The sequence below is a fragment of the Ochotona princeps genome, chromosome 7 (genome assembly GCF_030435755.1).
Source record: "Ochotona princeps isolate mOchPri1 chromosome 7, mOchPri1.hap1, whole genome shotgun sequence".
NCBI classification, from domain to species: Eukaryota; Metazoa; Chordata; class Mammalia; order Lagomorpha; family Ochotonidae; genus Ochotona; species Ochotona princeps.
This window is the reverse complement of record NC_080838.1, coordinates 17,889,904-17,904,059: the sequence shown is the minus strand read 5'-3', so window position 1 is coordinate 17,904,059 and position 14,156 is coordinate 17,889,904. Positions and strand designations below refer to the sequence as shown.

The 14,156-nt window shown below is 42.8% G+C and overlaps 1 protein-coding gene across 11 annotated transcripts in view; it reads right to left on the bottom strand.

The window, feature by feature from the left end:
• Nucleotides 1-8,955: 8,955 nt before the first annotated feature.
• ELF2 (E74 like ETS transcription factor 2) overlaps nucleotides 8,956-14,156 on the bottom strand; it is a 116,294-nt gene continuing 111,093 nt past the window's right edge. For 9 of the 11 annotated variants that reach the window (XM_012927831.3, XM_058666838.1, XM_058666839.1 and 6 more), the window contains 3 exons: nucleotides 12,689-12,881; nucleotides 11,168-11,518; nucleotides 10,137-10,776 (listed from right to left, as the gene is read on the bottom strand). In XM_012927831.3, coding sequence (XP_012783285.1) covers nucleotides 10,152-10,776; nucleotides 11,168-11,518; nucleotides 12,689-12,881 — 1,169 coding nt within the window. In that variant the 3' untranslated portion in view covers nucleotides 10,137-10,151. Of the gene's footprint in view, nucleotides 10,777-11,167; nucleotides 11,519-12,688; nucleotides 12,882-14,156 lie in introns of all 11 variants that reach the window. The other 2 variants (XM_004588150.3, XM_004588149.3) reach the window with 1 other exon arrangement.

Genomic DNA, 14,156 nt, shown 5'->3' with positions numbered 1-14,156 from the left:
GACGCGTTCTTCAAAAAATAACCCCTGCTCTGCCTCCATGTCCCCCGTTATTGTGTTAAAGAGGTTTCCAGTTAGTTTCCAATTAATCAGTTTTCATTGTTTACTCACTGTTCTGTATTTATGCATTTCCATGGAGTAACACTGGTATACAACGGAAGTATGCAGCATTGCTATTCGTACTGGAATGTGTTTCCCACATTGTTTAGCATCTGTTACAAGGCGCTGGCTAGGTGGGACCCTCTGCTCAAATGGACTGTCCTGAAAGCTTCCTGTGATTACCTGCTGACTGGTGTGAAACATCTAGAAAGTGGAAAGATAACCTGAACTTCATCAGAAAACAGGTGAAGATTACTTGTCAGTAATAAGTCATAAATACTTTAATGTATCAGTTGTACATGTTTAATAAATGGTCTTTTAAAGCTAGTATTGTTTAATAGCTGGTCTTTTTAGTCCAACAAGGCTGGAAGTAGACTGGACCTTTTTATTACATGACCCATAATATCCATGTACACTCTGAGCCCTCGTTTTAAACCTGGGCACAGGTGGATTTCAGGCTGCATGTTTTTGTGGTCCCTAGGCACTGAAGTGGAGATCCTGAAGATGTTTTATTCTAATACTCTACACTGGGCTCAGACAAGCAGGTTATCAGTAACACCACATGCACAAAAGCTTGGGGCTGCCAGCAAGCCAGAACATCTGCATCAACTGAGCTACTGGTTCAAATCTTGGCAGAGCTAACAGTCATCACGTTGTACCACAGGATACTGATTAGAACCCTGGTTACCGTAAGCATTAAATTTCACGTACCTACCGCAGAGTGCCAACCTGAAAGGAACCCATACCAGCCCTAAGCAAATCTGGGTGAGATGGACAAGCAGTTTGCTGGTGTTGACCACCGTCCACCCATTCATGGCTTCATAGGGTGTGGATCAAGGGATGAAGGTGGGCTGGGTGTCCCACTGGGCAGGAAGGCAGCAAGGGGATTGCTATGTATGAAGCTCCTTGTGGAGTAACTCCTTGGAGTTACCACGGCTGCAGGCTCGGCACTGACTCAGTGATGCTATTTGCTGCATTTGTATTTGTCTTCATTTAAGAGTAATGTATAATTCCATGTAAAATTTTACATATTTTTTTTACATATTTTTCATATTGACTAAGGTTTTCTTGGTTCTTAAATCAGACTAAAGGAGTATGGTAAATATCTTTGGCTCTGCTTTTCCTTTTATAGCATACACAATATTCTGTCCTCAAAATAAGTCCTAAAGAACTTGAACTGTGCAGACTTGTGGATTTTGCTTTTCCCTCACGCATTTCGATATTCTGCATTTATCCTTTCATTATTAATGAATGCCTCAATTTATCTAATAAAGTTTTATGTTGTATACTTTGGAAGAAATTTTTTTTTAAAGATTATTTTGGGGGCTGGTGTTGTGGCCTAACAGACCAATCCTCCATCTTCATGGTCTGGCATTCCATATGGGCACCAGTTCTGGTTCCAGCTGTACCACTTTTTTTTTTTTTTTTAAAGATTTATTCATTTTATTACAGCCAGATATACACAGAGGAGGAGAGACAGAGAGAAGGATCTTCCGTCCGATGATTCACTCCCCAAGTGAGCCGCAACGGGCCGGTGCACGCCGATCCGAAGCCGGGAACCAGGAACTTCTTCCGGGTCTCCCACGCGGGTGCAGGGTCCCAATGCACTGGGCCGTCCTCGACTGCTTTCCCAGGCCACAAGCAGGGAGCTGGATGGGAAGTGGAGCTTCTGGGATTAGAACCGGCACCCATATGGGATCCCGGGGCATTCAAGGCGAGGACTTTAGCCGCTAGGCCATGCTGCCGGGCCCCAGCTGTACCACTTCTGATCCAACTCCCTGCTTACAACCTGGGAAGCTACTGTAGAATGGCCAAAGTCCTTGGGACCCAGCACCCACATGGAACTGGAAGAAGTTCCTAGCTCCTTATCGGCTAAGCTCCAGCTACTGCAGCCATTTGGGGAATGAACCAGCAGATGGAGAAGCTTTGTTTCTCCTTTCCTCCGTAAATCTACCTAGTAAAGATGAATCTTAAAATTCCTTACTTGAAAGAGATGGAATTCCTATCTCCTGGCTCACTCCCCAGATGGCTGCTAAGACCATGGCTGAACCAGACTTAGTCTGGGAGCCTAGAGCTTCATCCACGTCCCTGGTCCATCTTTTCACTGCTTTTTCCCAGGTGCATTAGCAGTGTGCTGAACTGGAAACAGAGCAGCCAGAAATCCAACTGACGCCCATATGGGATGCCATCATAACAGGCAGCTTAACATGCTCAAAATTCTGGTCCCATGTGGAATCTTGAAACTGGCCTTGAGAGATGGTAGGAGCTTGATATTTGAACAAAGACAGTAGTAGCTGACAAGAATCAAATCTGGGTTTGTCTCAGCTCCACAAAGTGCTGCTTTCTATGCCACCTGTCCCCTTGGCTCTAAGGGAGGACAAAGTGAGCAAGGAGATGTGGAGAATCAATAGATTTGTTAATTTTAATAATGGTCAGTGTAAATTCAAGACTTGTAAGGCATATGCAATATCAGGAGAAGCAAAGTAACTGCCAATATAGTGGCTTTTCTTAATCCCACACAGTGAAGTCTCATTTTGCCAAGAATAGAACATCTGATACTGTTTGCATACTTCAGTGATAGCTCTTTAAAAAGGAAGCAGTAAGCATAGCTATGCTAGCTGTATTTAAACGAACTGGATGAATTCTACATTTAAAAGACATCTAAGATTTGTTAACACGGGAATACTGTACATAAACACTGTTTCAAACGAGTGTTAAATTCTAAAAAGGTAAAATTAAAACATGCATAATTATAGTTGATTTCAATGTTAGAAAATCTCCCCAAAGTGGGTGTGCTTAAAGAGCTACGAAAAACTTTCTGTAACGATGAACTGTGACACGGCCAGCGCTGTGGCCTACTGCGTTAAACTGCCATCTGCAACACTAGCCGGTTCATGTCCCAGATGCTCCATTAATGATCCCACTCTCTGCTAATGGCCTAGGAAAGCAGCCAAACATGGCCCGAGTGCTTGAGCCCCTGCCACCAGATGAAAGACCCAGAGGAAGCTCTTGGCTCCTGACTTCAGCCTGGTCCAACACCAGCTGTGGCAGCCATTTCAGGGAGTGGACGGGGAACCTCTTCCCCATGCACCTTCCCTAATCCTGCCTTGCAAATAAATGAATCACAAAACAACAAAAAGGCACAAACAGGCTTTTCATCCACACTGGACAGAAAATAAAACATGCATAACTGTTGAACACAAAAATGGCAAAACCCAAGATTTGGGAACATTTTGAAGAGCCCAGATTGGAAGTATAAAGCCAGCTGAGACTGTGTGACCCTGAACAAGGCCCACTATTTCTGAGGCTCTGGTTTTTTCATCCAGAGTTTATCATCACTTGTCCTCCTCAATTTATCAGATGTCTGTAAATAACATTGTAGTCATGAAATGTTTAAGATACAAAACAAAGGAAAGGGCCCTATAAAACTCATGCTTTTAAACCTACTTCTGTTACTAGCCAAAGAAAACAACCCTGAAGGCAGCTGGGAGGTTGTAAATTAGTGACTAGGTTATTCAGCTTTGTGGACACTTCTTCGGTTTATGAAGCAGACTACCTGCCTAGAGGCCAGCACCGTGGCATCAGCTTCTGCTCAGGACAGCATCCCAAATGGGCATTTGTGTTCCAGCTGCTCCAATTCCAATCCAACTCTGTGCTTATGGCCTGGGAAAGTGGCGGATGGCTCAAGTGCACCCTTTGGGAGACCTGCAGGAGGCTCCTGGGCCCTGGCTTTGGACTGGCTCAGCTCTGGCCACTGTAGCTATTTGGGGAGTGAACCAGTGGGTGGAAGGTCTCCTCTCTATAAAATCTGCCTTTCAAATAAAGATAAATCTTACTTATTTTCCTGCCTTTCAGTGACAAGATAACCACTTTGCAGGTCCATGTTCCCCGTATTTCTTTGGCAGACATTTACATAGCATGCAAAGTTCTCCTGGCAGAATGCTGGATAAGTTTTTACTGCTTTTCAGTCTGGTAAACTCAAGCTGTATGAACCCCAACTGATTATTATGTTTTGGCTACCAAGACCCTGAAAACCAGTATTAAGAGTGGAGTTCTGTGTGATACTTGATAGCACCTGCTTTGTATACCAATTTTTGTCTTACTAGATTTTCTCATCTTTTCCATTTATTTTTATTATTTTCCATTAAAATATGTAATGTGTGCAATTCTCTTCAGCAATAAAGCAGCACAAATGGACTCAGCCTTCAACATCGTGTACACAAGAATGTGGACAGGATTACAGCAGCCCATATGTACAGTATCACCGGAATGATGGAAACTGGATGTAGGAAATACATCTTCATCTGACTGGTATAGAGACATCCAGCAAAAATCCATCAACAAAGAAATGCTAAATGGGAGAGAGATGGCCTTAAGATCCATAAAATATACAGGCATGGGTTGGTTGACTGGTTTTTAAAAAAAGTATGTAATATTTAGACATACCCCTTTTTTCCATTGAATGTTTCATTTTATTTGAGATGAGATACAAAGTCAGGACAAGAACTTCCCTGCTGGTTCACTCCTCCTAACGCCCTAACAGCCAGTACTCAGCCAGGCTGAACCCAAGAACTGAGAATTTAATCCTGGCCTCTTGGGGGACCCAAGTAATGTCCTATAACTCACAGTCCGCAGATCAGTTAGAAGATACTTTGCCTGTTTGGTGAACCAGATGCTCCCACAGCCAGGATTGGACCAGGTTGCAGTGAGGAACCTGGACTCCCCTTAGTAGGGCCTCATGCACTGAGCCATCACCTGTTGCCTCCTAGGCACATTAGCAGGAAGATGCTTTAGAAGGAGATGTGGGGCTCAATTTCAGGCATTCTGTTCTGGGATGCTAGTGTCCCAGTTAACCCTATGATGCCAAAATTCCATCCCAAACAAAATTTCCTCCCAAGTCAAAACATATATGTAGTGAGAACATCTTGAGAAAACTCAATGGTTTTACAGCCCATTTATACTCACTTTTCTTAAATATAGAGCTGCCATTCAAGGGTTTAAAGTAATCACAATGGAGTGAGTTACACCATTTGAATTTTGGAAAGCGCTAAACTGGCAGCATGCTTGGTGAGCTAAAAGCCACAAAGGATAGCCAGGGGTCAAGTAAGTTGACTAGAAAGGTGTCTACAGGTCAAAATTAAGAAAACCAGTTCATAAGCAGATAAACCTTCTAAGTTAAAACCTAGTGAAATGAGATTATCTAACATTACAAACTGAAATAACAGACGTTCAGTAGTATTTGCTTTGGGCCAGATTATAAATCCTCGATGTTAACTGTTTACAACTCTGAGGAAAGGAGTCTGTCGACGGACAGAATCTTTCCTGAAAAACCAAATGAAAGCAAAAAGGAAGAAGAGTCCGTTACACACGAAGTAAGCCAGAGGACTGTCATGGAAAACCACGCAAGTTTTTAAAAGTAGATCGAGGCTGGAGGTAACAAGAAAAACAGTCTGATTTGATAGTTGAGTGACTAAAGGTATCCATATTTGTTCAAAAACCAAAGTCTAAATGGAAGGCTATTAGCTAAAGAGCAGAGCCAGGGAGCTCATTAAGCTGGGATAAGGAGCTCAAGAGATAATGGTGGGCACTGGAATAAGTAGGTCCTCTGGTAGTACAGGATCCAGAAACTGAGGGAGTTCACCACTCATGACTACACTTAAAAGAGGTGAAACAGGGACCAGTGTTCTAGCATAGCAGGTTAAGAAAGTATGTGCTGCTGGGACCAGTGGCGTAGCCTAGCACCTAAGGTTCTTGCCTTGAACGCTGGGATCCCATATGGGCGCCAGTTCTAATCCTGGTGGCTCCGCTTCCCATCCAGCTCCCTGCTTGTGGCCTGGGAAAGCAGTTGAGGACAGCCCAAGTGCACCCGTGTGGGAAACCTGGAGGAGGTTCCTGGTTCCTGGCTCCAGATTGGCACAGCACTGGCTCTTGTGCCTCACTTGGGGAGTGGATCATCAGATGGAAGATGTTTCTCCTTGTCTCTCCTTCTCTGTATATCTGACTTAGCAAAATAAATAAATGAATGAATGAATAAATAAATAAATAAAAGTATGTGCTGCCAGCTCCCCAGAGCGCTGGTTTGAGTCCCCACTGCTCTGCTTCCAATCTGCTCATGGATAGACAGCCGATAATGGATGCCAAGGTGCTTGGGCCCCTGCGACCCACATGGGACACCCAGATGGATTCTTGGCTCTCTACCCACTGTGGTCATCTGCAGAGAGAACCAGTCGGTGGACCAAAGCTCATTCTTCACATTCTGTCATTCTGCCCTCCGGATAGATCTTTTTAAGCATTACATTTCCCCAATGAGAAGGGTGGTGAAAGCCAGAACTGTTGCTGGAAATTTTCTTAAGAAACAATGGATAGCTTGGATCAGAAGTTCAGAGGCCTAGTGAGGCATGCAAACATGACATCAAGCCATAGTTAAGTGGTTTCCCTGATACACTAGAAAGTTACAACCATTCACAGTTTGGAGGAGCTGAGATTAAAATCCAGTAAGCAGAGACACAAACATTCTGTGTACGATTGGTGCAGTAGTTAGGGTGCCCATGCAGAGTTCCAGAATGTCTGGATAAGTCCTCACTCCATGTCTGATTCCAGCTACCTGCTAGGGAACACCCCAGAAGGCAGCGGATGCTGGTTCTGCTACTTAGGTCCTGCCAACCCAGTGGGGATCCGGGTCAAGTTCCAAGCCCGTTGCCTGGATCTGAGATTTGGCTGTTGAGAGCATCTGAGCTATTAAAAGAGGAAAATGGCATTATCGTGCCCACATTTTCTGTATCCATGCAGTTTTCACTAGCACTATTCTTGATGCTTTAAACAGCTTTAATATACATGGGTTTCCAAAATCTTTTGCCTTGTGTCTCAGCCAGTTAAGCTGCCATTTACAATGCAGGCTTCACTTCTCCCTGGTAACGTGCCTAGGGAAGTATTCTTGGACCTGTGGCGTCTCCCTGACAGATTCCTCTAGTACCCCACTGCTGAAGGGGGTGACCCTGCTGCCCACCCTCCAGCCTCCAGATGCGACCTGTCAAAGCTGTTCTGGTTTGTTTGGGAAATAAAAATTCTTATATAGAGCAGCAAACAGCCTCAGGCCAGGAATTTCAGGAGGGGAGAACTAGGAACCAACTGTCATCAGCATCACTGCAGAAGCCACCTCCCATAGGCCAGGAGCAGGTGAGTGAAATGGCCCTGGCCAATCAGTCTCCTTAAAACCAAGTGACACCCGCCACCCCCCCCCCCGTTCACACCCAGGGCTCTGCCCTTGGCCGCCATCTTGTTTGCCACAGTGACCTTGACTTGTTAGTTGCCATCTTGTCGAATCAGCAACCTATTTGCCCTTCGAGTCCCACATGGACCCTTGTACCCCGTGGGAGACCCAGACAGTTCTAGGCTCGTGGCTTTTGCTGGGCCCAATCCTGGCTGTTGTGGCTACCGGGGGATAAACCAGCAGATAGAAGATATGTCTTATCTCTTCTTCTAACTCTGCCTCTCAAATATTTTATTTTTACTTGAAAGGCAGAGTTACAGAGAGAAGGGAATACAGACAGACTTCTTCCATCCACTGGTTTATTCCCCAAGTGCCACAATGGCCAAAGCTGAGCTGATCTGAAGCCAGGAGCCTCCTCCAGGTCTCCTGCGTGGGAGCAGGGGTCCAGTCGAGCCTTCTGCTGCTGCTTTCCCAGGCCACAAGCAGGCATCTGAATCAGAAATAGAGCAGCTGGAACATGAAGCCATATCCAAATGGGATGCCAGTACCACAGGTGGAGACTTGGCCTATTAAACCATGGCACTGAGCCCCAATAAATAAATCTTTAGAAAGAATTCTTTCACATCAGAATGTTTATCTCAATTCCATTTCCCACAAAAAAATAAAATAAAATAAAAGCATCCTTATGTACTGTCAACAAGCATGATTCCAAACCTAGACTTCCAATAAATTTATTTTGAAAAAGACACAAAATTTCCAAGTATTGAGGTATGCTGAGCAGGCCTGGCTTTACTTAGCTAGAGTCAATTAACTGCCTTTTGTTGTCCTCCACAGAATATGATTTAGATTCCTAGCAAATGCTGCCCAAATCACATCTGAACTGAGTGTACTGTATGCTCAGCATTTCCTGTGGATTCTAGACACGGTATAAACAGAATCTTTACCCTAGGCGAGTATTATGGAAGCCATGACTGAGCAGAGAATACAATTAAGTGCTAAAGCATACAGTATCAATTTTGAAAACTAAAATACTTGAACATGTTGTAGAAGGACACAGACTTTGTGATTCCATCCCTAATGGGGTAGGAACCAAGTAAGCTTTTCTTTGAGTTTTTATTAACAACTACCATGAGGCATGTTTATGGAAAACATGAGAAGTTGCTGAGAAATTCTGATCAAATTCACAAATGGACAAAGGCCATAAACATTAGTTATAACTTTATCTAAATTTCTAAAATGCAGACTTCTCTCTACTGCATGACAGCACTGATACACAGTGACAGAGCCTAGCTTTGTGTGACATTAGGTAACTTACGTAGCAATTCTGCTGGTGCCTCAATTTGCTCATTGGTTTAAAGTACTTTATTCTTCTTACCTTCAAGAAGTCTAATTAGAGAAACTAAGCTCTTTCTTTAGGTATAGCCAACTGCTAATAGTAAATTCATGCTAGGTAGGACATTATAGTCTGTGCTGACCATGGGAAAGGAAGTGGCAACATGTAGATCTCTGCCAAATAATATAATGGAACAAAATAGAAGTATTTCTTCACAAAACAGGAAGGAGAAATAGGACTGTTATTACTTCTTCACTATAAAACGTCTCTATGCTGGCTTTTGAACACTGATAAAAAATATCACCAGAGACCAAAGCACAAGATAAATTTCATTTCTATATTTCATAAAACCTACTTGAATACACTTTGAAACAAGAGTACAACAAAATAGAATATACTTCAAATGTTGAATATACAAACTATTATAGTTCAAATCTGAACACTGGTACTTTCCCTCTTAAACATCAACTAAAAAATAAAAGAAGAAAAGAAAAGTAGAGAAATAAGGGGGAAGGGGGCAGGAAAGAGAGGGAGGAGTAAGGAGAGGGAGGGAGACACAGAGAAAGACAGAGAGAAAAGCTAGCTAGCTCCAGGTTTTAGAGCTACCTGACAAAAATCCATGCTGAGCCTGAACTTCCACGTGACAGAACTGAAACTGATATGTCTGCACAGACGCCAGGGCTGAGTGAGTGACACAGGCAGGTTACAGCAAAAGGCCAGGGCCAACTGTTAATTTGTCCACAATTAAGAAACTGACAGACTTAAACTACCATATAAAATGTTACATGTAAATTCTATAACAATACTGTGCTAGGTACAAGATTTTTTAAATTTTTCTTTTAATAAAAAAAGCTTTACACAAACAAGCCATTAGCTTATTTCAAGAAAGAAAACCGAAAATTAGTCTAAGGCCTTTGTTTTAAATCAGCTTAAGCTATATGATATATATATATATATATGTATATATGTATATATATATAAAAAAATCGCACTAGATCTTTTTTGCTATCCTCTTTCTGAAGCTTTTGGATCCATTCAATTCACATTCTAAAATACCTATATTAGCAGAGTCTTCACATAGCACCAGTTAAGTGTATACTGTGTGACCACAGTAATAATTGCTGGTATGCATATAAAATGCATCAAAAATTGCTATATGTAACAATGAGATCACCCATCCCAACCCCTCCCACTGAAAACCATGTAACCTCTTACAGAATGTTAGTGTTCCAACTCTTAGTGTGACTCGATATTGTAGTGAGCTGCTTGGTCCCTTTCAATCCTTTTCCTATTGATGGGTTCAGTTGTTTCCTACTGTAAGAGGCAGTTTTCTGTCAGCATCTCAACATGTAGTTCATCTCCCACTGAAACATGGGATAGGTAATATACTTCCAGTAAGTGTGATTGTTTTCTTATATGCAATAAAAATGTTTTAAAGTCTTCCTTGGACTTTTCTTGATGACCTCCTTTGTGAATGTTTACCACTCAGTCTAGGTCCATGGTGCAGCTATTTTATTTCTCACATGTCACCAGTCCTTCTGTTTTCATAGTTACAGGAAGGGCAATAGCTGAAGGCGCACTGACCACCACTACGTGGGTTACTGTCTTACTTCCATCTGCAGGCTTTTCTTCTACCAGTTGCAACGTCTTCACATCATGTTCTTGCTTTTTTGTCACTGCTTCTGATTTAACCTCTGGTCCTTTTATGACCGCACTGATAACTCGGGGAGGAGTCTGGCCAGAGGCCTGCTGAGTAGGTACTGATAGTCTCATTACTGGTGTACCATGGCCTAGGGAAACAGGGGTAAGTGCTCTGACAGCCAATGGAGTTCCAACAATGTTAATGCTTCCTGACCCAGTCAGATTTGACTTTGTCTGCAGTTGACATTGTGCAAGTTGTGTAGCTGGGATGGTGATGATTTTGGCAGGCTGCATGGTGATTTTGTCTCCATTTTCAGAAGAGGCTGGCATCACAGTAGGGATTGTCTGAATGACTACCTTTGGAGAGGTTGCTGTTGTTGGGCTAGTGCTGGTAATTAGCGGTGCACCTGCATTAACGGACTGAACCGCCACAGTTGAGATCTTCTGACCCAATGATGTCATTACAACAGGTACTTGCATTGCCACACGAACTGTCCTAGTAGATTAAGAAGAAAAGGAGTTGATATATAACTCTCCATTTGAACATAGGTCTCCTATGCAAAAAGATGAGTGCAAATCGACAATGCATAAAACTAGTGCTCCGCAATGTCACTGAAGTATTGGCAATCCCTGAAGTTTAGACTCTGAAGAGCTATGGAAAAAATATATTTTAAAAACAAAACAAAAACTAAAGCCCACATGAAGTTCCATCTATAAAAGCACAGAACACAAATAATTTTAGTCAACACATCTATTTCAACAACAATACATTTAAAAATGTCCAGCTGTTTTTTAAAGTCTTGACAACTACAAGTTTAGAGCATTTTACCAAGGATTCTTTCTAGAAAGGTGAATACACTGTAACTCAGAGTGTGCGCCTCACTTACCTTGGAGCTGCAGTGGCAGACACAGATGTGCTGGTGGTAGGAGACCTGGACGAGGCATCAGGACCAGGGGAAGTAATATTCACAACTCTAGCTACGCCCTTCTCTGCTCTGGAGCAGTTTATAGGAGACGAGTTTTTCCCCCCGCGAACAGAAGTTGCAGCTTTCAGAAGACTTTCTGCAGACAGTGACACTCGTTCCAAGGACTTCTCTTCAGCAGCTGTCGCTAAGTCTTCATTACAGGGCTCGCTTTTGTCATCATCTATGACCACTATGTTTTTGGGCATATCCTTGAACTGATACACAAGCCTCTGTCCTTCAACCTTGGCAAGAATCCCCCTTTGGTAGTAGTATCTGTACAGGGACAAAACAATCAATCAAGTGCACTGCTTAAAACACCCACCTCATGTGGAACGTAAAAACACTTATTTATTTTTGGAAGAGATGAGAAAGAAAGAGCTCTTACTGCCTGGACTGTTAAAAGGGCTAGAGGCACGGAGTATGAATGACGTGCCATGGGTCCTACACCCCTGATATATACACCCTGATATGTACAAAGTAACCACAAGTTCATTCTCAAAGAACATGGATTATTTTACAGATATCGGTAGAAATTCTAACTCAGCAAATGGATGTTTTATATAAAAACTGCCACATTTAGAAGAAATAAATCTGCAAGCTCTGTGAACAAACAGATTTACCCAGGTTTACCCTGAATAAGAAGAAATCATGTACATTTCAGTAAAAGCTTTTGGGGGCACAAATGCCCTGGCATAGTACGTTAAGCCTCCATCTGCGGTGCCAGCATTCCAGATGGGCACCAAATCAAGTCCCAGTTGCTCCACTTCTGATCCAGCTCCCTGATAATGTGCTTGAGAAAGCAGAAGATATTTCAAGTGCTTGGGCCCCTGCACCCACATGGGAGGATTGGAGGATCCTGGCTTCACACCAGGTCTGGCCACTGCAGCCATTCGGGAAGTGAAAGAGCAGATGGAACATTTTCATCTGTCTCTTTTCTCTCTGTAAATCTGCCTTTCAAATAAAAATAAGCAAGTCTTACAATAAGCAAGGACTTTAGCTGCTAAGCTACTGCACCAGGCATAATAAGGGATTTTAAGCTTCTCTTTAAACAGCTGGAAGTGGTGTGTGGCAGAGTGATTAAGATGACGAACCTTGAGCTGTCTGCATCTCACTTCAGAGGACCTGGATTCAAGGCCTGTCTCCACTTGCAATTCCAGCTTCCTACTAATTCAAGCCTCGGGAGGCAAGCAGTTCCTGGCTCGAATACGTGGGCCCTGCCACCTCATGGGAGACTCAGGCTGAGGGCCTGGCTCCACTGAACACCAGCTGTCATACCGGAAAAGGGAGCTAGTGAATGAAAGACCTCTTTCATTTTTTTCTGTCACACTACCTTTCTAATAAATGAAGTTTTAAAAAATAGATAAAACAGCTAACAGGTAATATAGTTTGTTGGATAGGAAATAATTGTAACAATTTTGTTTGAATATTAATCTGTGTTCTTACCTCAAAGCTCGTCCCATAGTCTCATAGTTCATGTCTGGCTTATTCTTATGTTTTCCCCAAAGCTTGGAGACAGCCTTTGAATCCACGAGCTTGAAGATGCCTTTTTCTCTTTGAGTCCATTTAATATACCGGGGACAAGTATTTTTATCTTGAAGTAGATCTAAAAGAAACTCCCACAAGTAGGTTGTGTTTCCTTTCAAAACAAAGCAAAAACAATGACACTGATTTAAAATCCTTCAGCAGAATCATAATTAAAAGCAATTAAAGTATCCTTCCTTATAACATAAAAATCCTGTTGCTAGTTTTAAAAATTGGTATTTCTGGGGCTCTCATTTTATCCCAATGGGTTCAACCAATGCCCACTGCTAGCATCCGACACGAGGGTTGGCTTGAGTCACAGCTGCTCTACTTCTAATCTAGCTGTCTGCTCATGTGCTAGGAAAGGCAGTGGAGAATGGCCAGAATATTTGGACCCCTGCCACCAACACAGGAGACCTGGCTGCTGTTCTTGGCTTCTGGCTCCTGGCTGTGCTGGTCATGTGGACACAGAACATGTCTGCATCTCCCCCTACTCCAAACTCTTTCAAATAAATAAATAATAAATCTCAAGATCAGGTATTTTCTTTTTCTTCTATGCCCTTCATAGTCTCTATACAGCCATTGAGGAAGAAAACCAATGCCTGGAAAATCTTCTGTCTTTTTCTCTCTGTTTAAGAAAAAAAAAAGATTTCTTTTTTGTAAAAATAAAACTTCCTGAATTGAAACAAGCACTGAGAAGGAAAAGAGAAAACACATATACTATAGGATGACACAGTGGCATAGCAAGCTAGTCCTCTACTTGTGGTGCTGGATCATGTCCCAGCTGCTGCACCTTCAATCCAGCTCTCAGTTTATAATCTGAGAAAGCAACAGAGAGTGGTCCAAGTCCTTGGGCCCCTGCATCCATGTGAGAGATCCAGAAGAAACTCCTGGCTCCCAGCTTCAGACCAGCCCAGCTCTGTCCTTAACAACTGTTTGGGTAGTGAACCAGTCAATGCATACTCTCTCTCCCTGTTTCTGTCTCTCCTTCTCTCTAATTCTTTCAAGTAAAAGAAATTTAAAATCTTTTAAAAAAAATTGCAAGTGTGTTGCCAGATTCCTACCAATTGAGCCTTTCCCATCCTTAAATTCAAATACAAGTTACGCACTACATTGAAGAATATCTAAGAGCAAGAAATTTTTAGATTTATTTATCTTTATTAGAAAGGCAGATTTAGGACCCGGCACATTGGAGTAGCAGCTACAGTCCTCGCCTTGAACGTGCTGGGATCCCATATGGGTGCCAGTTCTAATCCCATCTAGCTCCCTGCTTGTGGCCTGGGAAAGCAGTCAAGAATGGCCCAAAGCCCTGGGACCCTGCACCCATGTGGGAGACCTGGAAAAGGCTCCTGGCTTCGGATTGGCTCAGCTCCAGCCATTACGGCCATTT